This window comes from Maylandia zebra, linkage group LG15 (assembly GCF_041146795.1).
Source record: "Maylandia zebra isolate NMK-2024a linkage group LG15, Mzebra_GT3a, whole genome shotgun sequence".
Lineage (NCBI taxonomy): Eukaryota > Metazoa > Chordata > Actinopteri > Cichliformes > Cichlidae > Maylandia > Maylandia zebra.
In genome coordinates, this window is record NC_135181.1 from 24,841,328 (window position 1) to 24,868,569 (window position 27,242).

General features: G+C 40.7%; 1 protein-coding gene across 4 annotated transcripts in view; it reads right to left on the reverse strand.

Annotated features, from left to right (window-relative positions):
• The window catches only part of filip1b (filamin A interacting protein 1b), a 55,664-nt gene that overhangs the window by 18,772 nt on the left and 9,650 nt on the right, over positions 1-27,242 (reverse strand). For all 4 annotated transcript variants that reach the window (XM_076874184.1, XM_076874185.1, XM_004561058.4 and 1 more), the window contains exons 2-3: positions 5,377-5,651; positions 565-738 (exon numbers count right to left, since the gene is read on the reverse strand). In XM_076874184.1, coding sequence (XP_076730299.1) covers positions 565-738; positions 5,377-5,651 — 449 coding nt within the window. The remainder of the gene's footprint in view (positions 1-564; positions 739-5,376; positions 5,652-27,242) is intronic.

Here is a 27,242-nt window from a genome sequence, read left to right on the forward strand (position 1 = left end):
GTACTTGTGGGAGAGACTCTCTGCACACAATTCAAAACTTGTCACGCTTACTGCACATTTGTTCAGCCTTTCTTCCTCCACTGCACCCGCAGATTTCACCGAGCATGGAAAATCAGGTTTTGCTGCCATTCTGCTCACCAGAGAATCACTTTAGGATCTAATTTCAATATTTCTTTTTTTTCAAGAACTCCAAACCAAAGTTTTACAATAACTGTTTTATAGCTGGATATAAGTTTAATTTACTCTGTGTGTGTCTGACTGAGCACAGTGAGGACATTATTTCAAGCTGTGGTTACTCCACCTTCCTCTATAAATCATGTGTTGTCTCTGTATTCAACAGTCAAAGCTTCGACGTTTCCTTTTTAGTTTAGGTTCAGTTCACAGTCTCATTTACAACAGTGCATCATCAAATAATTGTTTTTATTATTATTATTTATTCCTAAAATAGCTCGGTACCTTTGAGATTAATGCACTTTTTTTGCCACTGTGTGCTCTAATCCAGTGTAAAAAACTTGTAATTTCCTTTTAAATGATGAAATGAAAGTTATCAGTGTGCTCACTGACCTCAGCCATGGGCTTCTCGTACACATCATCTGTGCTGCTGCCACTGTGGGTGAGCAGGGCGTCTCTCTGCAGGGCCTGCAGGGGTTTGGTGGGCACAGCCGAGCCATAGTGGGCCTCCAGAGTCTCAGGACGGGTTCTCTCGGACTTCAGCAGCCCGATGATGTCCTCTCTGGCCTGAGGAGACACAACAACGAAGGCGTATTGCATACATCCACCTCATTCATATATTATACTGTGAATATTTCTTTTCAGAGGTTTGGTCAGCACTTCCTGACAGAGAGAGAGAGCTGAGACACTCAAATGAGACAAAGCTGACTCCAAATAAAACAGCATGCAAAAAGCTTTGCGTCAAAAAAGGCTTTGCGTCAAAAAAGCTGGAATGATGCAATAAAAATACAGATTATAAAACATATCACATGATTTGATCATTTTAATCTAAAATAAGCTCTCCAATAAAATAATAATGGATTGCATGTATATAGCGCTTTACAATTCCACTATTCATTCACTCTCACACACTGGTGTGAGTAGTCTGTCATTCTACCCACAGCTGCCCTGGGGTAGACTGACAGAAGCGAGGCTGCCATATTGTGCCATCGGCCGCTCTGGCCAACACCAGTAGGGTAAAGTGTCTTGCCCAAGGACACAACGACCACAACAGAGAGAGCTGGGGGATTGAACCAGCAACCTTCCAGTAACAGATGAGCTTCCCAACCCCCTGAATCACGGTCGCCCCAAATGCTAATGCAAAAAACAAAACATCATCAACTGCCATCAGCTTCAGTAACACACATTAGCACACAGCTTTGCATGATGCACAGTTCAAAATAATCGTTCTTTATTTTATACCAAGCCTTGGTGCAGCTTCTCTAGTCATCATTTGTTTAAAATAAAATAACTCCTCCCCTTTTAAGCTAACGTTTCTCTGATAGGCTGACCTTGTAAACAGAAGGTTTAAACAGCAAATGGGAGGGGCTTCTGTCAGTAGAAGGCAAAACTGGTCTCCATGACATGTATAAATAGAAAAACCCTGCAGGAATTATTTGCACATAGACTGACATCATTATTTGAAACTTTGGGCATGTTTAATACGAGCAGCCACTGTTTGAACAGCATCTGTTTGACAGGAACTAAGAGGCAGAGCAGATGCCCTTCTAGTTTTATGTGCAGTCTCATCCCTGACCTTCCAGGTTTGTGCCAGCAGAGAGCGCTGTTTCCTTCATACAGCATTTCATTTCACAGATCTACAGCTATGAAGCCTGCTTGGTTTATTAAAAGCATCACAATCACCTCTATTTTCACAGCACTGGAAATATACATTGATTTAAAAAGCTGTTTTTACGTTACAGCCATTTAAAACATCCGCACACCTTCACCAAAGAGGGCTCTGTAGTCTGCTGCTCCACCGTCTCAGTGTGTGCTGTGACATCTAATTCAGAGCCTGTGTTCTTACTTTGTATATCTCATACAGCTGTTATCGCAGCCAGCCGTGGATCCTGAAGATTATAGTTGTGATCTCATAGAAAGCATCAAATCTCTGTCCTGTTATTTTCTGTCTTTACCCTACATGTCACTAGTGAGCTATTTAGACCAACACATGGTGGTGCTGAGATGAGCAGGATAAATGTGCACAATAGAAGTCCAGAAAGTAAGCAAGAGAGGAACTAAATTAAAGGAGAAAGCAACAAGATCAAAAAGACAAGGAACGGCTGAAAAAATGCAGATAGGTTCACAAACTGACAAACAGTGAGGAAAAGCACAAAAGCACAGCAGAAGGACAGAAAGTCAAACTGCAGCGTGTGCAGCTGAAAACAACCCGCCAAAAACTGCATTTCCCCACATGTCCACTCAAGACTGACGCTAAAAGTGAGTTACAGCTTTTGGGGCTGCAGATGTCTGGAGGAGCGTCCTCCTGTCAATCAAAGTAGCTACGCCCTGAACTTTAAGTAATGACAAAAATCAGGTGGATAAGTTTAAAAAAAATTGACCTCCAGAAAAATTAACTTTTGATAGAGACCACATGCAGCAGTCTTATTCACGTAAATATGTTAAAGTTAAACATCCCAACATGGAAGTCTATGGGGACTGCCACACAGTTGAAGCCGACCTCTAGTGACCATTGGAGGAACTGCACTTTAACACCGGCTCGGTTTTTCAGCTCCCGGAGTTGCTGCTCAGTTAAAAATCGATATAACTCGGGATTCTGTTGCGGCTTGAAAGTTGACAAGTGGCCACTCGATTGGTGTCCTAGCTGTAGCTGCTAGCTGTCTGCTGGGCTTCACCTCAGCTAAACTGGACCTCTGGGCTGTGTTTGTTCTGTCAGTGACTTTAAGAGCATTTTTTATTTCATTCTTAATTTCTCAGAGATTAGAAATCAGTGGATGACATCATAGTGGCTACACCCATCTTTTATTTACAGTCTATGGTTGAAATGCATAAATGAGACTTTATTTAAAAGGATGCTCTTGTCATGGTTAAAAATGTGCTTATTTAGCTTGAATCTAAAGCAAAGCCTGACCCTAAATAGGTCACCAGTAACCTGGCAACGTTCCTTTCTCAAACAGGAAGAAAAGGAGTGTGTATGATGGGGAGTATTTTCAGCAGTGGTTAATCCACATTTGATACTCCTGTGAGGTTGTATGTGGGTCTGGTTTAAATAAACTGCAGTGTGTGTGTTCATAGTGATGAAGTATCATATCACCCGAGGGAAGAGTGCGGCTCACTGATGTGTTTTTAATAGTTCTTGGACGATAACGGAGCTCAGAGGAATAAGATATATAAAGGTTTAATCCACAGTAGTGGCATGTGATCAGCGTTAGTTTAGGTATATTTATGAGATTTGTCGACTTGGAGAAAACACATGATGATGCTTGTTGTATTTCTGGCTCTGTCATGCTGCAGCAAACTCTCCTTTTGTGTCTAAAATCTTGATCTGTTTTCTATTCCTGAGCACCTGACACGTGAAACAAAGCAGAAGAAAAGCAGCTCTTCCTGTGCGAGACATTGCTCTGTGCTGATTATTTCTCTGCCTGATGGAAAATATTCAACACGCCCAAACAGATGAGCAGGATGGAAACAGAGGGCGAGGCAGCAGCATCCTGCCTCTCCGGAGAGAGCTTTATAAATGTGCCTCCATTAGAAAATCATTATCAGAGTGGAACCCAGAAGCAGCTGGTGGGCTGTTTCCACAAAAATCTCACCCATCACATGCTGTGAAACATCAATATGTCTCAGCGATGATGAAAAACTCCACTGCATTTATGGCTTTCACATCCCCAAACAGCTTCAGGCAAAGAAAAAGAAAGGAAATAATCAACACTTCAGCTTAAACGACTGAGCTGTCAAATAAACACTACTGCACCATCTCAACCAATACAATTAATTATTAAGACAACTGATCCTACTGTAATCAAACTCAGCTGATTCAGTCAGGTGTCCAGCATGTTCTCAGAGGTGCTGCAGGTATAACGCCACAGCCATGGCAGACATTATTACTGTCTGATGGTATGATGGCTAAACCCGTACATGAAAAGATGTTGACACTGTTTCCATGCACGATTGAAGTTCAGTCAGACACAGACACACTAGGATTACCAGAGCATGTGCTTTTAAATATAATGAACACTTTTCAAGCTATGTGCATATTTACATTACATTACAGATAAGAGGAAAACAGCTGTCCAATGGCTAAAAGAAGCAGCAGAAAGAGTCTCCAGCTGGTTGTGGTATAAGCAATAAAAAAGCCCGGAGGAGATGGGCAGTAACCACTCTGGGAAGGCTTCACCTGGTGACCTCTCCTCCACCTCAGGGCTGGATCCATTAAAACCAAATGGAGTAATTAGGCGTCTTTGATGTAATGAAGCCCCACCATTAACAGAATGCTTTTCTAACCAATCAGACAACTCAAAGAGCTTTAGACTATGAGCCACATTTAACTATACATTCATGCAACGCTGCACTCTTTAAGCACTTGATCTACTTCACATCCACAACCAATAAAGAATCATCACTTAACCTGGCATGCATGTCTTTGGACCTGTAAACAAGATTAAATAAATAAATGTGTACTTTATTGATCCTCGTGGGGAAATTCCTCTCTGCATTTAACCCATTCACCCTGTGAAGCAGTGGGCAGCCATTGGGCGCCCGGGGAGCAGTGAGTAGGGATGGTACCTTGCTCAGGGGTACCTCAGGGTAGCCGTTCAGTGGAACCCCCAACCTTCCGATCATGGGGCCACCACTCTACCTACTGAGCTATCCCTGCCCAAAGCAGGTTCAAAGTGACCACTCAGTCTTCGCTGTCTGTATTAATGAGCCACACCAGCGGCTTTGACAAACTACTTTTTGCCCCGTGAATGAGAACGAGTCAAAGGTTTGGTTGAAAATACACTTTCTTTTAGGGAACATGGTTAAATATGAATAACCAAATCGAGTTACTGAGCTTTCTCATTAAATAAGGACATTTCTTTGAACTTTAACCAGCCACCATCTGAATGCACGTATTCCCTCTCAGATGTAGTTGGCAGCGCTCAAGCCATCAGTTCATTAGAGATTTGCATGAAGTTGGTTGCCAGACACATAAATGTGTACAGATGGTGTGCAATAATATGCATGTGAACATACGTATGAACATGTGATCACTGTACAGTATGGAAATGTTCATGACCATAATCACAAATGTGCAGTTAAATTAAATCAAATCAAACTGGAAAAAATGGGAAAGGGTGATTTTTCAATGCAACTGCTGCAAGGGGCAAACAAAAAGGGACAAATTTACAAAAATATGTCACATGACCTTGATGTCATTCATACCTGAACTTCTCCCTCCATGACTCCTAGCAGGTGAAGCAGGTCCTTCTTGGACAGATCTGGTGTTGCTGGCTTCTGGCTCTCTGCAGCTTTCTGAGGTTTCTTCACTGAGCCCGACACCCCCGTCCTCCCATCCTTCTCCTCTCGGTGAACTTTCATCTTCCTCTTCGTCAGCTCCGACATGTTTTCATCTTCCTGCTTGATGAAACCTTTACTGGGCTGGATGTGTCCATCATCTGGACCTTCCATGGTGCAGGTCCTGGATCGCATGTTTTTACCTGTGGGAAAGGGGAAAAAAATGGAGACCATTAAGTTTAAAAAAAAGACCCAAGGAAGCCAGATGTTTGTCTTTTTATATCAGTGTTGGGTTTCAGCTTGTAAAGATTTAAAAATGGTAAAAATGGCCTGCATTTGTATAGCGCTTTTCTAGTCCATAGGACCCCAAAGCGCTTTACACTACATTCAGTCATTCACCCATTCACACACACTTTCACACACTGGCGGTAGCAAGCTACATTGTAGCCACAGCCACCCTGGGGCGCACTGACAGAGGCGAGGCTGCCGGACACTGGCGCCACCGGGCCCTCTGACCACCACCAGTAGGCAAACATGGGGTTAGTAACTTGCCCAAGGATATTTGGCATGCAGCCAGGATGCAGCCTGGGATCGATTAGTGGCTGACCTGCTCTGCCACCTGAGCTACAGCCACCCCATTTACTTGGCTTGAAGGTTTGCTTTGGACACCTACGACATTAACAGGATCATTGTATTTGCAGCTCAGCCTCAAATTCCAGCTGTATGCACAACAAAGACATTAGCAAGTGATGAAAGCATGACAACAAAATAAAGGCAGTGAAATATTAACCATGATGGATTACCCAGCTCACCTTTCAGAATTTCAACCACTGCAAAGATGATTTTCATAGTATTCAAACTAACTGGCAGCGATGCAGCAGCTGCCTGGAAAGTCCAAACCACTAACTGTATATAAAAGATGATCATGGCCACCAGACTACAAATCACCCAGTGGCTTGTCGAACGACATTTGGAAGGCTTCTCAAGTTTGACGTTTTGGCCGTCATATAGCGGACGCCTTCAGTGATGCACAGCATTGGTGATACAATAACAACAGGTGACTCATATAAATATTTACTCATCATCTAAGCTTTAGACGTCCAAATGTTTCTGCAGCAGGCTGTAAAAATGTTCATTTCTGCTGAAAGTTGAACATTTTAACATGAGAGTCTATGGGAATTGGCTTTGGGAGCCAACCTCTAGTGGCCATTATAGGAACTGCAGCTGAGTTGAGTTGGTGAGAACTAAGGTTCATATCTTCATCATATTGGTTTCATATTGCAATCATGCAAACATCCCAAAGAGCATCATGTCACATTCTCACATATGCGGCTTGCATTACCCTGTATTTGACAATGATTGGTTTGTAGGTGGAACTGTGCAAATGATGTTGCTCAGTCATCGATTAGACAATCACCAATTGAATGAACCAAGAAAAACGATTCACATTCCTCTCAGGACTTTTTACATGACTCATGAGAAAAAGAAAAACAAGATATAATACAATGAATTAACAATTTAGAAAGGTTTAAACACTTTTTCAAACAGTTTGTTTTTTGTGACCCTCGTAGACAATGAGGACATTTAAGTATCCTTAGTAGGAGGAAGAAGTCACATTCATGCCTCAATTTATGAAACTGCATCCTGTAACGAGGTTTCTTAAACCCATTAATGGAAAGATCTTGGAGAAGCTCGCGGCTCTTCAACGGTAAATTGATACACCTGATGACCAGTGATGGTCCATCCATATTAAGTGACCATATTAAGTTAACTTTAAAAAACAGTTTAAAAAAATATTCCCATTCCAAAATGTTATGGGACAATCTCATTGGCTTACAGAGTGATGATGTCACAAGGACAAAAGGGGAGTGAGACGCAGCATTTTTAGTTGATTTGTTCACAGCAGTTGTGTTCGCAGCCTTCAAACGTTTGACCAAAGATACATTTGGAAACCTTCTCAGAGTCGCTGTGTACAGACTATGTATCCACAAAAACGCCAACTAAGCAAAAAAGATTACGCTGCCTGAGGTGATACATTTCTCCAAGAGAAGAAGCAAAGCTTGATGAAGCGCTGGGAAAAAAATAAAGAAATCCTCCAACAGAAGGAAGAACAGGACAAAAAGCAGAGAGAAATGGAGCGCAAATTCAAAGGCGTGGAGGGAGAAAACAAAGTGCTGAAAGTCAGGCTTGATCAAACACTGTGAAACAATGAAGAGCTTCTTCAAGAAAAAGAGCAACAGAAGAAAAGACAGGAAGAAGAAGAATTTATTCTCCAGGACTTTGAGAGGAAAAACCTACAACTGCAACAATTCTGTGATGAAATGAAGGACAAAACAACTGAACTGAAAGGAGAAAAGGAGAAAAGGAGAAAAGGAAAAACTGGAAAAACGATGTTCAGAGATGCAGCGTAGGATCAACGGAATAGCGAGAAACAACTCAGAGCTCATTAAGGGGATGTTGTTGAACTTCAGTGACTTCAAGAGTGAAAACACAGAAATGCAGGCACAAAAGCAACAACAAGAGAAAGTAAATGAAGACCTGCAGCGTACGCTTCAAGAAATCCAAAGAAGAAATGAGCAGTTAGAAGACATGCACAACAAAGCACAAGAGAGAAGTACAGACATGCACAAGATGACTCTAATGCACGAGGCAACATCCAAAGAACTGAGATAAAAGCTTGAAGACACACAAGCAACATTAGAAGATGTGCAGCAAATATACCAGAAACCCGAGAAGCAAAATGCTGAAACAACTGATGAGTTGAAAATCCTCATCCTGGAGAAAAAAGCGCTTGTGGAAAAGTGCCTGAAAAAAAGCTTCCACTTGTTCCAGAGGAGGGACATCCCCCCCCAGCCTGGTTCTGCCAGATGTTTCCGCCCGTTAAAAGGCAGTTTTTCCTCCCCACTGTCGCCCAGTGCTTGCTCAGAGGGGATTGTTGGGGTTTTCTCTCCTTTACCCTGTTTTTTTATTTACTTGTTTCTTTAACTTTTGGTTCTTACTTTGTTTTACCTTGTTTCTTTATTTACTTGTTTGTTGAACTTTTTTTCAACTTACTTAACAAAATAATAAACCAATTGAATTGATCCTTTCAGTATTTTTCATCTTATCTTTATATAATTTTTCCAAAACAATTTCAAACAATCAGATCTGTCTTTTATTTTCTTGTTGAAACCTCATAAATGGTGAACTAGGTGAAAGCTTTTCTGCTCTTTGCAGTGAGACAACAGAAATGCAATGATGGCAGAAAAAAGTCACACTTTGATGAGCCACAATTTAAGCTTTACTGCTGCACTGAATACTGAGTTTCGTTCTTTGTGCATTTTCGATGGGGGAAAGCTTTGGAGAGCCCGACCTTCCCATGTCTGAGCAAATCTCCTCTACGACCAAAGCCAGGTTAAACTATTGTGCTCACTGTGAAAGTGAAAAGTAGCTTCGGCATCACATCACAGGAAGATAAATGCAGTCACCTGGCTGTGACTTCTACCTTCATTCATACGCATAATAAAAAAAACAAAACAAGTTACAACCAATTGAATCTGAATGAGGCCAAAGTTCATGATGTCTGGATGAAAGCAGGTCGTGACTAAGCCAAAGAGAATCCTGGCAGGCCAGAAGTAGCAACCACGTTACCGATACCCGTTATTAATAGTTGTTTCAGGGTAGATGCCAAAATTTCCCATGTGTCAAAACCACAGAGCTGAAAAGAAAAGGCTCAACCAGGGGGTCAAAATCTAAAGCCAAGACAAGCTCATCTCAGTAGCTGGAGGTCCAGGTGTCAGATGGAGAACATTTCGACAAGTTCAGGGAAAGAATCTGATCTTAAATCCATTCAGATTATATCCGCTGCCCCAAATCTGGATTTAATCAACATATCATGGATTCCAAACCACAAATATGGTGTCACTCCACATTAAAAAGTGTGCCTTGAATCCGGAGTCAGTCCGTATGATTTATTCTTCTTCTACCCTTCATCTGGAGTTAGTTTATATCATAAAATTAAATACTGAATTTGGATTAAAAATGAAGAGTTCAACACTCAGAATGTGCAGTCAATCCATATGATGAATTCTGATGTGATTCTGGAGTCAGTTCATAGGATGAATTCTCTATCGTCAATCTGGAGTTAATCTATATCACAAGTTCTTTAATCTGAATCTAAAGCTGGTTCATTTACACGTGACTGAAGCATGTAGCTCATGTTTAAGAAAGCAAACAGCAGTTCACAGTTTTAACAGTTACTCTTATGTCTGTCGTTGAGAGTAAAACAACTATTGCACCACAAGACCATAAAAACAAGCTAAATTCTAGTTATGCTAGTAAGAAGTTGAGATAATAAAATTCAAATTCGAAGGATATATTCTTTTAACCTGTAGAGTTTTATTTTGTTAAATGCTTATTCTGCCAGTCTGCATTGAAAAACTGTCCCAGGAGGAACTGCTTGAGCAGCGTTGATGCTACTGTACATAGACACAACATTAAAACACCAACACAATCTCTCCCACTTTTTCCTATTTTAGTTCAGATATGACACTAAATGCCCAATACAAGTGTGTCCTGACTCACAAAGGATCCACAGGCAGATCACCACCAAGAAAAACACATTATTTCTAATTTTTGTGTACTCTTGGCAACAAACAGACCAAAATTTAACCAATAGCATAAAATCGTTGGAAGTCAGAAAGTTTTTGTCCACAAGGTTTAATTTCAATCCTAACTCTGAAACCTGCACTGATATCAAGCTCACAGGACAATGAAGCTCCTGGGACATGTTGCTGACGTTCAGCAGGCCTTTCACTGGAAGCGGCGCGTACGGCGTCTGTAAGCAGAGATGCTCTGTTTACAGGTCATGTTGTTTTCATTTCTGTTGCTACATGTCACATCAAAGACTTTTGCAGGCTTCTGATGGACTCTCACTCGTCAGATACCGACACACTGTTGCACCGAGTCCCAGATAAGTAAAGCCATCCCTATAAACAGTTTACCTCCCCAGAAGGAGCTCTGAGTCATGATTTCACTGTGACCTTATCAGCATCACATCCTGATGAAGCACCGATGAAAAGTCTACTCAAAGAGTTTTCCATCACTGAACGTCTTCAGCACAGAAAAACAGATTTATTTCTCGAGTATTATTAGAAACCTCTTCCTCTTTAATGTCGCCTGCAGTGTGTCGTCCACCATCTGTAACTTTCCAGAACTGGTGATCTCACTTCCACATACAGGGAGTGCAGAATTATTAGGCAAGTTGTATATTTTAGGGATAATTTTATTATTGAACAACAACCATGTTTTCAATGAACCCAAAAAACTCATTAATATCAAAGCTGAATGTTTTTGGAAGTAGTTTTTAGTTTTAGTTATTTTAGGGGGATATCTGTGTGTGCAGGTGACTATTACTGTGCATAATTATTAGGCAACTTAACAAAAAACAAATATATACCCATTTCAATTATTTATTTTTACCAGTGAAACCAATATAACATCTCCACATTCACAAATATACATTTCTGACATTCAAAAACAAAACAAAAACAAATCAGCGACCAATATAGCCACCTTTCTTTGCAAGGACACTCAAAAGCCTGCCATCCATGGATTCTGTCAGTGTTTTGATCTGTTCACCATCAACATTGCGTGCAGCAGCAACCACAGCCTCCCAGACACTGTTCAGAGAGGTGTACTGTTTTCCCTCCTTGTAAATCTCACATTTGATGATGGACCACAGGTTCTCAATGGGGTTCAGATCAGATGAACAAGGTGGCCATGTCATTAGTTTTTCTTCTTTTATACCCTTTCTTGCCAGCCACGCTGTGGAGTACTTGGACGCGTGTGATGGAGCATTGTCCTGCATGAAAATCATGTTTTTCTTGAAGGATGCAGACTTCTTCCTGTACCACTGCTTGAAGAAGGTGTCTTCCAGAAACTGGCAGTAGGACTGGGAGTTGAGCTTGACTCCATCCTCAACCCGAAAAGGCCCCACAAGCTCATCTTTGATGATACCAGCCCAAACCAGTACTCCACCTCCACCTTGCTGGCGTCTGAGTCGGACTGGAGCTCTCTGCCCTTTACCAATCCAGCCACGGGCCCATCCATCTGGCCCATCAAGACTCACTCTCATTTCATCAGTCCATAAAACCTTAGAAAAACCAGTCGTGAGATATTTCTTGGCCCAGTCTTGACGTTTCAGCTTGTGTGTCTTGTTCAGTGGTGGTCGTCTTTCAGCCTTTCTTACCTTGGCCATGTCTCTGAGTATTGCACACCTTGTGCTTTTGGGCACTCCAGTGATGTTGCAGCTCTGAAATATGGCCAAACTGGTGGCAAGTGGCATCTTGGCAGCTGCACGCTTGACTTTTCTCAGTTCATGGGCAGTTATTTTGCGCCTTGGTTTTTCCACACGCTTCTTGCGACCCTGTTGACTATTTTGAATGAAACGCTTGATTGTTCGATGATCACGCTTCAGAAGCTTTGCAATTTTGAGACTGCTGCATCCCTCTGCAAGATATCTCACTATTTTTGACTTTTCTAAGCCTCTCAAGTCCTTCTTTTGACCCATTTTGCCAAAGGAAAGGACGTTGCCTAATAATTATGCACACCTGATATAGGGTGTTGATGTCATTAGACCACACCCCTTCTCATTACAGAGATGTACATCACCTAATATGCTTAATTGGTAGTAGGCTTTCGAGCCTATACAGCTTGGAGTAAGACAACATGCATGAAGAGGATGATGTGGACAAAATACTCATTTGCCTAATAATTCTGCACTCCCTGTACACTTCACAGAGCAGTCATTCAGAGAGGGGCGAGGCACGGTGCTTGATTAAAGCTCCTCATTTTCTTACGTTATCAGTGTCTCCCATTCCACCCTTTTTTCAACAGAATTATATTCTGGTTATAAAAACATTTCATTTCTTTCACATGTGGCCCTGCATGAAGTCATGAACGACTGCACAACACCTCTGACATGTAAGCAGACATGCATAAGTTTACTAGAGCTTTACTAAAGCATAGGGCCAAGGATGTACTCTAATGGAAGCAACCACTTCGATGAGAAAGTCCTCCACAATACACTACAAACGTAAATAAATCAGACAAAACTGGGTCCTGAATAAACAGTGTTTCCGATTTTCAGTCCTCTGTTGTGAGCCATATTTCTGGACACATGATGAGTCTAAGATGTTCTCTGATTTACAAGACGGTGTGGATAAAACCTCTGACAGCTGTGGACTGACACATGAGACTGTGTGGATGAGTGGAAGCACGGTGCTTAAGAAGATCGTCCAATAATGACAAGGTCACAGCATTGACCCTGTGATCGACAACTGTTTCCAAAGCATTTTAGGAGATAATCTTTAATGTGAGCACTTCTGTTGTGTTATTAAATAATAACCCTACATTTAATGTAAAAGTCCAGATTTAAAACCTTTTGTGTCACATAAGAACCCCAAACATGAAGTCAGGTAGGAGACACTCACTAATGTTGCCGACAGGGGTTAGCGTGGGATAGCTTGGAAAAAGGCACTAACTCGTGTGCATTGAAAAATTGAAGTTTTTAAGTCTGTTGATGCTGCACGAATGCAGCGCTCTCTGATCGGGGGCAGGTGTAACTTAATCTGAGGCCTGATATGTCACTCATGTGCTATGCAGCCCGCTAACAGTGTAAATACAGCTAATGGGCGTCCTTGCAGCAGTCTCAGCTGTTTGTTTGGTGAAACTTAAAGAGGTATTTTTAGGGTGTCCCCACTCATGTCCAGGGTCCAACAAGGGGAGACTCTGGGGCTATCACTTTATGAGCCATCAGCAATCTCAGAGATGCCTGAACCTCAACTTCGCTTCACAGCTGCAGCTCTCGCACACATCCACAACAGCATTTGTTGTAAACAAAGTGCCCGTTAATCGGGCGAGCTTGAAGCGCCTCCAAGTTAGCAGAGGTCACATTTGGATGAAAACACCAGAGCAGTTAGCAAACAGCCACCGGCTCGGGTTTCATATTGTAAAGATGTGTCCGGGAGTAAATATAGATCATACTGACAACTTCATGTGGTCTCTTGTTCATTAAATGGATTAGAAACAAACACCACAAGTGCTGTCATGCAAACACAAACCTGACAAAGTTGGGAGACTATGATTTACAAATGATTTGCAAATCTCAGAAACCAAAAAGACCATAGAAAACATATCAAATGTTTAAATGTACCATTTTGAAAAAAATATTTTGAATTTTGAATTTTAAGGCAGCAACACATCTCAAAAAAGTTTCCAACTGTGCAGCATCCCGTCTTATTTTAACATTAGACTGCATACCTCTGTGAGCTGAGGAGAGTAGCTGTGGACTTTAACAGAGGAACGTTGTCCTGTTCTGGTCTGAGGAGGATTCTAGCTGCTCAGCAGTCCTGTTTCTGCTTTGTCCTGTTGTGGGTTTCATGATGCTCCAGATGTTCTCAGCTGGTTGAAGGTCTGGACTACCTGCAGACCAACTCAGCACCCGGACTTTTCTCTTACAAAGCCGTGCCGCTGGAATAGATGCAGTCTGTGGTTTAGCATCATCCTGCTGTAATATGCAGGCCTCCCTAAAATCGCACATCATCTGGATAGGAGCATGTGTTGCTCTAAAACCAGTATATACCTCTCAGCATTGATCCACCCCCACCATAGCATCAGAGATGCAGGATTTTGAACTGCGCACTGATAACGAGGAGGATGATCCCTCTACTCTTTAGTTTGGAGGACCTGGTGTCTTTTTTGGGATCCTCTTGGGATCCTCTTTGCCTCAGTCCATTTTAACAAGCTTTGGTCCACAGGAACCGGCGCTGTTTCTCCATCACAGTCACAGTCAGTCTGGCTTCTTCACTGCATGATGGAGCTTTAACCTGCGTGTGTGTGAGCACCACACTGAGCAGTTCTCAGACGGTGATTCCTGAAGTGTTCCTGAGCCTGTGCACTGATCTCCTTCCAGAGTCATGTTTTTAATGCAGCGCTGCCTGAGGACCAAAGATCATGAATATCTATTATTGATTCTCAGTCTTGTTCTTCATGCACAGAGCTTTAACCCGCCCTAACCCCCACCAACTGCAGTTTTCTTGGCTGATTCCGAAAACACTTTTTTTAGATTTTGAATTAGTTTATGGACAGTGCATCTGCATATATGTTGGTCATTAGGCAAATGTACTGAAACCTGCAGTCAGCTGAGACTGAAGAAGCCACTTGGATGGATGATGAAATGTTCCTCCCACTGAAAACGTGACATCCAGATGAACTGAATCAACTTTCTGGGATTTCCTCACCTGGATGATGGAGCATGCATCAAGACTCTACTGGACAGGAGTGAAGCTGTTTTTGTGTGAACACTGCGTAAAATGTTTATGTGTAATATTTAAGTTTCCTTCTTTTCCACTCTAGCTCTAATTTTGGTTTCTTTAGTTTTGTGTGTGTTGCAGGGTGGATTAAGAATATAACAGTAACGACAAGAACAAGTTTGTTTATGTGTGAAGCATAGAGTATAATTTTTTCTTAGCTAAACTTCAAGGATAGATTAATAATTCCAAATGCTGATGAACCAGGAAGTCACATGAATCTTTTTGTGAAAAATTTGAATGCAGTCTTTCAAAGGCTGTTTGACCTGTTTGTGAAGCTCAGACTGCTGAACATAATATTTGAGTAGCTAATAATCACAGAGGTGACTGCTGATATTTCATCAGAAGCTAACTTTCTCGTCCACTGGCAGCAGTAGCCGTTGCCTCACAGATCTCTCACCACTTGCTCTGTTTTACGAGCTCAGCTGTGAAGAAATAATCCTGCGAAAAGTCCGTGGCTTCCTGCCAGCTGAGCTCACAAACCTCTGGATTCCCAATAAAACTCCATCCTTTACTATGTGGGATTCGGCTCATACTGAAGAGGCAAAGAAGTGTTTATTTGTGTAAGGCCTATCAATAATGCAAGGCCATTCACAGCACTTTATACAAGACATAAAAAGGATCACGGGGGTGTCATTAAAAGATGTATGGTTCTGGTCTCCTTTATAGAGAAAGATAAGTTATGATGAAATGAACACTGGAGCAGTATCATAAAAATCACTGAGGTGAGCTGCAGTTCCTCTGATGTCCACTAGAGGCTGGCCAGACAGGGAGTCGGTCTTCACAGACGATATGTTAAAATGTCCAACTATACAAATAAACACGTGAATGTGAATTATTGTGTGACTCATCCAGGGAAGGTTTTAAATTAGAGGTGTGTAATTTGAGAGACGATGTGACAACGATCCACACAGAGAGTTTTTCTGCAACACAGCGTTAACGTCACAGAAACCACGCAGACATTAAGTGTTTTACTAACATTACTAAAACAATATATCACACATGGGGTGATGTTATAGTATAACTTTGTATTACTTTTATTTGTTTTGTAATATTGTTATAATGGGGTCTTACCTGTTCATGTTAGTCTTACATGATCTGACATGTTTACTGAAAATTTCCTGAAAATTTTATTACTATTATTTTTGTTTTTGTTTTGACTCCCGCTGTTTTTATCCATTTGTTCATTTTACCCAGTGTGGTAAAGCCTTCGTTCTCTTGTATCTCTCTTGACCCCCTTTTCCATTAGTACCAACTTGGATCGACTCGCCATGTCAACAGCGTAATAAATGACTCGCCCTTTGTTACTTTGTCTGCGTGTGAGCCCTGGATTTGTTTCCTGTCCATCACACTTAATGACACAAAATTTGCTTGTAGGGTCTCAAAAATGATTGCAGTGTTGGTGGTGCATTAAAGGTAGTCATTAATATTTTAATGAAGTTCTTTGATTTCATTCTTCTCTTAGCATTGAAATGTTAACGACTGACGTCACAGTGGCTATGTCCACCTCTTATACACAGTCTGTGGTATGAACCCACTTTTCCCTGTGGGTAAAATTTCCTGCACTGCAGACTTGGCTCATGTTAGCCAGTCAAGTCGGGTGGGGTCACATGCACTCAAATGACCTCACAGTAACTCTGCTCCAATCAAAGTGCACTTTCTCTAATTTGCTGTCACGCATACAAAAATCCCCACATAAATTGACCGTGTAACACAAAAATCAAAGCACTAACTCAGCGTGTCATTCTCCGCTTCAGTCCATGGAAAATCACTGAGCAAGGCAGGCTGGGATAAAATGCTTGACTAATATCAGCCCATCAAGCTCTTGTGCTTATAATAGTGACACTTACAGTTGGTTTCAGCGCTGCTGCAGGCTCATATTACCTCCTTATTACCAGGCAGTCAAAGCCACATCAGAAATAGAACAATTATAAGCAGCACTCGACAGCCAGCACGTGCCCTTACAACCACATCCTTAATGCTGTTTCTATACCTTCCACATATCTGCTTAAATTAGCAACTTTCTTGCTTTGACCTTGTCCTGAAGTCACAGATATGACAAGCAAACGAGCAGCCAAGGTGAACTCATCTTAATGTTCATGGTTTTTGACACAGCCATTATTCAGCCTTAGTTCACTTTATTAATCAGCATCCATCATTTTAATCAGTGGATGATTTTAAAAAATAATCTGTTGGACAAACTCTGATAAGGTTTTCTTGAGATGCCATATGGATGAATCTGATAGCATGAAGGGTCATTTTTTTACACTTAACACAGCAAATAAAAGACACAATAATCCAAACCTGCTCCAACATGGGAACAGCTATTCATGGATAACTTGGACTATGACAGAATACATGCACATCTGGGCAGTTCACTGAGGACACAGATGTTGCTGTTATGAAGGAACATTAATTCACTATGAATGCAAACTGTATCCTTACTTAATTTAAATTACAAGAATTTGTAGGTTTTTATAACGTTTTAAAGATTATTTTATTAACTGCTCACTGAGGAGTATAGCTTCATACACTTGTTTTATTTAATAATTTATACCTGGTTTTTCTAAGTTCAGACACGTTTGCATTTGCAAAGACAAAGACGCTTTGCAAATCTCAGCTTGCATAAAGTGAATCTTAAGTGTGTGGCTATACTGTCAAGTTCAGGTGACTGATCCTTCTTAAAACAGCACACTCAACCAGTGTGAGTAAAACTTATCTATATTTTTTCTTATGTAAGTATTTCAGTGTTTGAGTCGGTATAAAAAGAAAGATATTTGTTACCTGTTTTACTTGTTTTTATTGAAAGTATACTTATTTTCATACTTCAAGCCTGAAAAATTATTAACCAATGTTTCCTACACTTCTAAATTCCTACATAGACCCAGAGAATCCTACACAAATCTGCAGAAAAGGAGACACGTAAATTAACATATCTTCTTCTGCATCCTTTTCCTCTTATACATTTACTTTATGTAGTATTCATGTAGTATTTATGTAGTATATGTGATTTTACTGAATGTTGTGCTGCACACAGATGCATGTGTTCTTATTGTCTTGCCGTCTGTGAATTGTGGGACAAATAACATACAAACAGATGAGGGAAAAGTAATTTTGTCTAAAGTATGCACTGTAAATACTGAAAGGCTGACCTTTGGTTTCATCCCAGAATGACTAAATAGATTATGAAATAAGGTGTGTAAACAGACAGCTCAGCCCAAATACACTGAATATATTCACTGTTTTTGTGTGTTATTGAACAAAATATGGCCTTTTTAAATCACTAAATCTATCCTACCCTCATTTTTCCAGCTGAAAAATAAAGGAAATGTTCAGTTTTTACACCCAGCAGAACAGAGTAAAAGGTAATGTTTCTTAGATCGTCATGTTTTATCCATCCTCTCCATCGCTGCCTGCTGCCTTACATGGAGTCTTAAGGCCGCTCTGGTAAGTGAGCAGCAGAGCCACAAAGAAGCTGGTACAAAAATAGAAATCGTAAATGCAGCCCAGTTTAACCTGCTCGCTCCAGCCTGCTCACCCATCTAGGTGAGGCAGGAGCCACAGGCATCCTCTGCACACGCCTTCCTCTGGCTTTAGTAATTCATCCATTCATTTACAGCCGACAGCCCTCATCGGCAGTTCGGTTATCACAGAGCATCCATGACTTACTTTTATCTTTTATTCAGCATACTGTGTATTATGGAATATTATGAAAGAAAAGGAAGGATTTCACTAACATGTCTGCACAAGGTATATTCTACACCTGAAGACTGACTGTGGCTTAAATGTTTGTATCTGTAACTTTCACTGATGTAAACTCTACATGACGCAGACGTGCTCCTGAATCAAATCCAATATGTAAATTATTTTTTTCTATTTTCATTTTTTGTAAAAAGATCATGAAATGTTGTTTGCTCTCTGAGCAACAGAAACTCCAAACATGCGATTATCCTTGGGTTTTGAGCTTTGTTGAGTTTGTGGGTTTTGTAAATGTTTTTTTAATTTGTTTCTGGGTCCTTGGGTTTCTTTTCTTATTCATGACTGTGTCCTTTACATTGTTACGTTTGGTTTGCCTAGTTTACTCTTTCTGTCTCTCTGGTATTAGTTTGACATTGAAGTTGTCCGCATTTTCTCTCTGTTAAATTCTTGTTCCTGTTATGACATTATTAGTTTCCTGTTTGACTTTGATAGCTCTTTCTCACTGGTATCTTGTGTTTAGTATTAATTCATCTCCCGTGTCACTGTCTTGATTGTTGTCACTGGTGACTTATCATCCAGCTGTTTCCAGTCTGTCTCTGGATCTATGTTTTGGGGCTTTCTTTGTTTTTTAACTCTGCTTTGCGTTTGGGTAAAAAAATGTCCTACATGCTATCCAGTCGTTAAGTGATGACGTGACAAATCCTACTTCCGGGTCTAAAGTAGTCTGCGTTTAATATGGCTTTTGTGTTGTTAACATGTTTAATGTTTTGTATTTTCTTCTATTTAGTCTCAAAAAGCTCCTAAAACAGTCAGTGATCACTGTTGACCTCTCTCTAATCATTTATTTAAGCTCAGTTTTTAAAACCTTAGGATGTAACTACAGCCCAGCCCATGCAGCAGTATATGAATGACTAACCTCGTATTGTGGATGGATTATCTCAGTTGTTCTCGTGGCTGAAGTTTGGTCTTTTTACAGCATCCTGCCATGCGATTACATTTGTTCCTGACCACCGACAACATTCACGTTAACTTTTATCAAGTGGGAAAAAAGTTAGCTTTTTATATTATGCTAACATAGCTGTGTCGCTAGCGGTCATGTAGCACATCATTACTAGGGTTGCCAACTCCCTGAAAAATAAATAAGGGACACCTCGTGGCCAGGGCCGGGCGACCCAGTTGTCTTCACCCTTCCCAGTGTGGTGAATTTTCTAGCTCTTTTTTTGTGTGTGAAATTATTTTTTTAACCATTTGACTTGAATTTGATTTAAGTAGATGTGTATTCTTTGTGATATGAACACATGTGAAACAAATGATCATTTAGCCATTTATTTTTAGCTCAAAATGACAACATTAACACAATAAAACAGGTCTCCTTCTTAAACAGAAGCCTGTCATGCTTAACTTTTGAGAATATAAGTAAATCTTTCTTTAAAAGAACTCTGTCCTGCTTAACTTAAAATAATAGAAAACAATAGAAAGAAAAACATTCTTGTAACAGTGCACATTTAGTGCATTTAGTACAATTGGCTTAATGCTAATCAGCTGCTCCTGTTTGTAAACCCGCTTGTTCCCATGATTACGCATCTTAACTCATCATCATTATTCATCTATGTATTACTTTTATGTATTAGTCATCTATTTGTTGTAATCATCTATCCTTGCAGTTGTTTATTACACAAAATAAATTATATTATCACACTTCTGGCCACATAGCGCTGATATTCACTGCACATGCCCATATTAACTTTTTCCAGCCAGGTGTTTTCCTTTTCCCATTTTTCCCTTTCTCTGAACAAACATTGCTGCTCTAATGCTGGGCTTACACTGTGCGGTTTTAGGCCCATTTTGAGCCGATTTTTGAGTGATCGGACCGATTTTGGCCTTCATCGTGCATCGTGTAGTATACGTGGGGTAACGAGAAGTGATTAACACCTCACGACCAACTCCCGATCATCAATCGCTCGTGAGGGTCTCACCACAGCCGCTCACACTGCTCGCGCGCAAACACGTAAACGTTGGTGTAAAAGATGGAGCAGCACGGCTGTGCAGCCTGTGATCTGGACACAAGCGATGGAGGCACACAACCGTGAAAATAGTTGGATCTACACTGCTGCTCTGTCACAGCTGCCCGATCAATGTTTTTCATTAGCAATTTAGCAAAGTTGATGGTGGTGGTGTGTGTGTCTGTGTGAGTGTAATGCTGGGCTTACACTGTGCGATTTTTGGCCCATTTTGAGCCGATTTTTGAGTCGTGCGACCGTTTTGGCGATCGGCCCGATTTTGGCCTTCATCGTGCGTCGTGTATTGTGTAGTATACGTGGGGTAACGAGACGCGATTAACACCTCACGACCAGCTCCCGATCATCAATCGCTTGGTCGGGAGGGTGTCACCGCAGTTTGTCACACTGCTCACGCGCAAACACAAATGTCGGCGAAAAAGACACCGCAACACAGCAGTGCAGCGTGTGATCTGGACACAAGTGATGGAGGTACAACTTGTAGAACTTTGGAAAGCTCATCCGAGCCTTTTCGATGTGGCCTCAGAAATTATCACGACACAACAACCGTGAAAATAGTTGGATCTACACTGCTGCTCAATCACAGCTGCCTGATCAATGTTTTTCATTAGCAATTTAGCAAAGTTGATGGTGGTGGTGTGCGTGTCTGTGTGAGTGAAAGACTGAGAGAGAGAGCGCGACAGATTCTCTGTTATAACCTTCATGTTATGGAGGCACAGTGTGAGCACTCAGGTCGCATCAGAGCATCGGGCGGTATAGTGTTAGACCCTGCATCGTGACCTACCAACTTCTAACCCCTGCGAGTCAATCGTGCAGTTTGAGCAGGAGCTGAATAACGTGACTGAAAAAATCGCACAGTGTTTGCCCAGCTTTAGGTGTACTGTCGTCCGAGACTTGCACCGCAGTGTCGGCGTTTGTTTCCCTGTTGGCCATGCTTCTTGTTGTGGTCATCTGTTGTCTTCCGGTATTTTCTCCGTAAGCGACCTTTCCTTGACCAATGAGATGAGCGGTAATCTGAATTGTCATACTCGTAAGTGTGCTGTCAGCTCATTGGTCACAAAGCAGGAGAGGGGCTGGGAATTATGTTTTCAAACAAAGCGTTAATTCCATTAAAAGTTATAGACTACTTTTGATTCTCACTGTATTACGGGACAAAGTGCGTCCCTTATTAGCTCAATACGGGACGTGTACTTTTGTTTCGAAATACGGGACGATTCCGTATTTTAAGGGACGGTTGGCAACCCTAATCATTACATACCAGCTAGCCAAACTTCAGTAACCCTACAAACGTCACTGCTGTTTAGTTTCCTGTCTTCATTTATGCTGGAAGTGATAACAGAGCTGTACGTTTTAATTTGTTTCCAAAACCCCGCAGTCAGGACATGCTATATTGTATTTAGATAGAAGCTAGCGAGCTAACTCCCTGCTAACTTCCAACTCCGTTAAATATCATAAATTCCGTTTTCATGGATGCCTGGATGTTAAACTCAATTGTTACACCTGGTAGAGCAGAACGCTGATCATTTTATTAAAGATGAAAGACTAGACAGTTTTTCAACTCTCAGTAATGCCATAGTGATCATTTGATATATGGACCTGCAACGGAGTTTAGACCCAGACACGGCTAGTGACGTCAGACTTAACGACCGGATAGCATATAACATGATGTGTAAACATGGTAAAAGGATTTACCATGTAAAAAAAATGTATACGTTATTCAATGAGTAAACAGACACGCTGGCCCAAAGGACTCCAGGACCAGGAGCTCTAAGCTGGTCTGTACCTCGTATTTTTTTAATGTAAACGTAAATTACTCAAGATTTTATGTAGTTATTAACATAGCATAAACTGTACTTTCACTCCCCAAACTTCCTTCCTTCCAATTACTATATAATGTGCTACTGCTTTATAACGGCAAAGCTTTGTAACATCAGCTGATAAAGGTGAGGAAGAATTGAAATTCTATTAATAACATGTCCAAGTGAAATCACGTAACCTTAGATAATTACGGTGGCCTTGCAAAGAGTCAGTTGTGAAATTAACAGACTATCGTTCTGATCATCTTCTGAGTTGAAGCAGCAGTTCATGAAAGGAGGAAATGATTGCACTGAACATAATCAAGGTAGTTATTCTTTTTAAACATATTTGTCAGAACCCTTTAATTATCATTAAAATGTTATGGTTTTTGGACAGCAGATTAGATTAAAAAAATATTTTGTTACCTAACAAATCTTCTCAGTCAGTTTCACTTTCCTCCTCCTCTTTTCCTCCTCTCTGGGAGCTTTTATCCACTTAATAATTCTGCTCAAGCTTAAATAGCTGAGATGCTCTCAGCTTCATGGAGAATTTAGTTTGTTTGCTGTAGTTTCACCATAAATGATCATACTGAAATCTAATCTCTTGTTGCTTCTACCATAAAACTCCTAAATTAGGAGGTTTTAACCATCCAAATCCTGGTGCATTCTCGGACCTCGTCAGTCATCGAGGCTAAAATTCTTCGGGTTTATATGAGGCAGGTTTCCTCCCAGGAGTTTGTGCGTGAGCTCTAATCAGTGGTGACCAGTCCAGAGAGCTGACATCATCCCAACATGCAGTAGGCCAGCAGCCAAGTCCCACATGCCTTTCAAATGGACTGAGTATGAAGTCACTTGACTCATAAACTCTGAGAGGAGGAGGAGGGGGAGGGTGCGGGTGAAGTGAGAGCGAGGCAGGATATCACGAGGGTTTGAACACTGCTCATTTTACGTCGCTTTAAATTTTTACAAGCCGTTTAGCTCCTGAGCGTTGACCAATCTCAAGTGGTTGGTGGTCAGCCCACCACATGCATGACTCGAGAAATGAGTCATGAGAGAGGAATAAGTTTGGACCGTATCATAAGACTCCCACCGCATCACAAACAGCCATACTGACTAAAGGGGACAGAGATTTATTAAGTATGCGTAAGGCTTCTCACATCAATGAAGAAGATCTACATTTAAATAGAAAATCTGGGATAGGAGAACCTGAATAACTAAATCAACATTTAATGAGAGCCTTGAATTACTGATACCTGTTATCAGCCGGCTGAATGGCTGTTATCAGTCGTTATCAGTCTTTTGCCAGCATGTGGCTTCTTCAGCCAACGAGGAGGCCGTTATCACTTCATTCACTGGTAAGTGCAGAGCATAGAGTTACACACCATGGCTCATCCACTGGTTAGTGAAGTCCTGTTGTGAGCTTAAGCTGACGTTTCTTGCATCATTTTGTGTTTATTTTGAAACCATATGTGATGAACAGCAGTCCATCTCACTGTGAAACCCTTGACAATGAGCACAACCACAGTAATCCTCCAGTTTAACTTGAATAAAGACCCTTATTTACAAAAATAACCTCGTGTTTTATTCAGAAGCCTGGAAACTAGCAGGAAAGTGTTTACTGAGGTAAATATGAGGGAGCACTGGGTCATTTTCCCACAGACTTCCACGATTTAAGCAGAAGTTTTTTATGGAAGTACTGGAGTCACCTCCTACTGGCCCCTAGAAAGAATGAAGATTTCAGTTGTTTGCAAATTAGTTTCAGACCCAGAAGTTACATCCATCTTTGTATGTTGCAGATCACACCGCTGTGTTACAGCATGTATAGAAAACCAATGCCCTGTGGATGAGAATGGACTGGGTTTTCCAGTACCATCCAAGTGGGAGGAAACCCTGGAGACAAACTATCTCATCTGGCCTGAGAATGGGTGGATGGGTGCATGGATGGATCGATGGATCTTTTAACTTATTTTAGGGTTCTCACCAGTTTTCTTTGGTTCTGCTGTTTTTAGGACTAATCTATTGAAGCAATCACTGTGTAAGGTGAATGAGGGGAACAAACTTGCTGGATTTCAGCACCCAAAGGAGTGTCAAAGAGGGGGATTTTACAGTGTGACAACCTGGGTCATAAGGAAGTCTTTGCAGTAAATATTAAGGTTCAGATCACACATCAAATGCATCAAACAGACAAAGTCTCAGTCCAGATATTGGAGGACATTATGTCCCTACTTCAGGGTTTCTGAAAGAGTAAAAATAAATATGATTCAAACTTGGATAAGAGTGCAGTATGTCTACCTTGTAATATGATGGCAAATTCAAGGCTGAGCTCAGACAGCTTGCCACAACATCAACATCCCATCTTTCCCAGCGTGATCCATCTTGATGTTATCAGCTGTTTGATATGCCCTCCTCATTGCTACAGAAAAGTGTAGCCAAACAAATGCAGTGCTCGCCTCTGCTCCCTGTTATGCTGTCATGGGAACAGCAGTTGTTGTTATGAAACCAAACATGACGGCGGACGCTGGTCCCACACAGATTAGTGAGCTGAATTAGCAGAATGATCTCATAGTTCCTGTCTTATCAGTTGGCCTTGGGTTGCAAATGGAAGATACGGTCACACTGTTACAAGCTGAAGCTGAGAATTTAAAGGCTAATGTGACCAGAATCTGCAACGGTTTTAGAAATCAGTTATAGTTTTTCCTCATTTTTTTTTCTTGAATCCAAATTCAAGTCAAACATTTGATCAAGTTTTCACAATCACCAGGAGGGTATTTTAAAACAGCCAAAAAGAAATGAGGGATTAATCTTTTGCTTTAATTGTGTTTGCTTTGGATCTGCAAAGCGATTTTCACCTCTGATGTCCACCTATAAATGTACTGGAAACATTGGAGCTATTCCTAGAAGCAAATCTTTTCCATTATCTACGTTTGCTGAGTCAAACTTGGAAACATCAAGTTTTATTCACTTCACTTATCCAGATAACGGAGTAATCCTACCCTATGGCACGGAGCCCAGGCAGTAAGGATTTTGGGTACAAGTTTCTGATCTATCAAAGGATTATAATGGAGAATTACAAGATCTAATAATGCTTAGGGACTGATTAATTCCTCACAACTACAAGACATTAATAAGAAACACTAAATTTGTCATTTTCAGCTCTTTAAATCATTAAGGAGATACCTATAATCGACTGTTTGACCAGTTCTGGAAAATACTCAATTTATAAACTTCTTATTAACATATACAACTACTTTATTTGTCATTCAGCTGCATATATAAATGTTTCGCACTGCTTAGAAACATAGCTTCATGCAAACTCTCACATCCCACCTCGTCGTCAGTGTATCAGTCCATGTTTGCTTGTGGTGTACCTCAAAACTCTTTTAGTTTTTTTTTTACCTCTTGGTGAAATCTTCCAGGAGCATCAAATGTATGTACCACTGTTATGTAAGGAACTAAGATCTATTTTGCAACACAAAGCACAATAACCCTGAAGCAGAAGTCAAAAACGTGATTTCTCAAAACTTTTTTCTGACTAGTTACTTTTTGATTTTGCACCAGATTATGACTGAGGAATCTCAGAAGAACCACCCCTTCTGAAACCCAAAGATTCCAGTTATTGGGAAATTAAAAGGAAAGAGACACAGAAGATGATGAAATGACACAATAAGAAGAAACTCTTGAGTTGTGAAAGCTGGGTTGAGATGAGATCTTTTTTATGAATTGCATGGTTCGAATGTTTGTTGGGATCCTGGTCATCATCAGCGCTGCGTTCACAAACCGTTAAACCCAAACACATCCGCTCTTTCATCATAACAGTTTAGAGGAGACATATGTTGACCCATTTAATATCCTGTTAGGATTTGAAACAACTGGTGCAAATCAAACATCTGGATCGCCACCAAACTCTAATCAGTGGTTTCATGTTGCAGATTATGTTTGATAATTTTGAAAAATAACGTGCTGACGGACGGGTCAAGCAAACAATTTCCACATTCAAAAATTTAATTATGCTGCTTTTTATTCCCATCCGTTGGTTTTTGTTTGTTTTTTTGTTGTTGTTTTTTGCTGCCTGTATGCACACTTTTTAAAATAGCTAGCAAAGCAAAGGGAAGGTCCCAGGAGATCTGGGCAGGGTCGGAGTATGCTGAGTACAACAACAGAGAGGAGGTCGAGTTAAAGACCTTCTCTGTTTAATGTTCAGCTCTGAAACACATAAAAGCGGGAACATTTTTAAATAGAAGAAGAGACGTCTGATGTATAGTTCAATCCTCAAAGCAAAATCAGAACCAAAGCAAAACCATGAAATTAATCCAAAGGAAACATGTGAAGGTTTGTAGCCTGTGTCAGGTCCGGCTGTGCCCGAGGAGTCCAGTGCACAAACATTAAGGAGTAAAGGAACAATATATAAGCTTCTTATATAGTGCACATCGGTCCAGATTTCACAAATATGCAGACTTCATCTGATAATACATGATTAAAATATTTTCAGATGGTTTCCAATCTTCATTTTTTTTTATGTGCAGAAACAAAATGTTAAAATACAGTACAATGTAAGATTTTAAAATGAAGGAATTTTTTGTATTCATTTTTTACTTTTTTCTGTTTTTTAATTTTGTTTTACCTGGAATTTTTTTTAGGGTTATTTTTATTTTATTTTTTTACATTTTTGTTAGCCACCAGAAAGAGTAAGATGAGCACCTTTTTCTTTCTGTTGTTAAGGTTTTACTAAACAAATACATTTTTGAGATTAAAACTCTCTTTTACGACAGTGTCCTGGGTCCAGGCAGTTCCACATAACCCACCATGTTTTATGCTACTGTGGGTTTATTCCTAAGAAGGTGCTACAGAAAATCTGTTTTCTTCCATTCAACCATTTTTCAAAACTGTTCATCCAGCTTGTCCTGGGTCTGCTCCGGGAGTAGGCCCCGGGG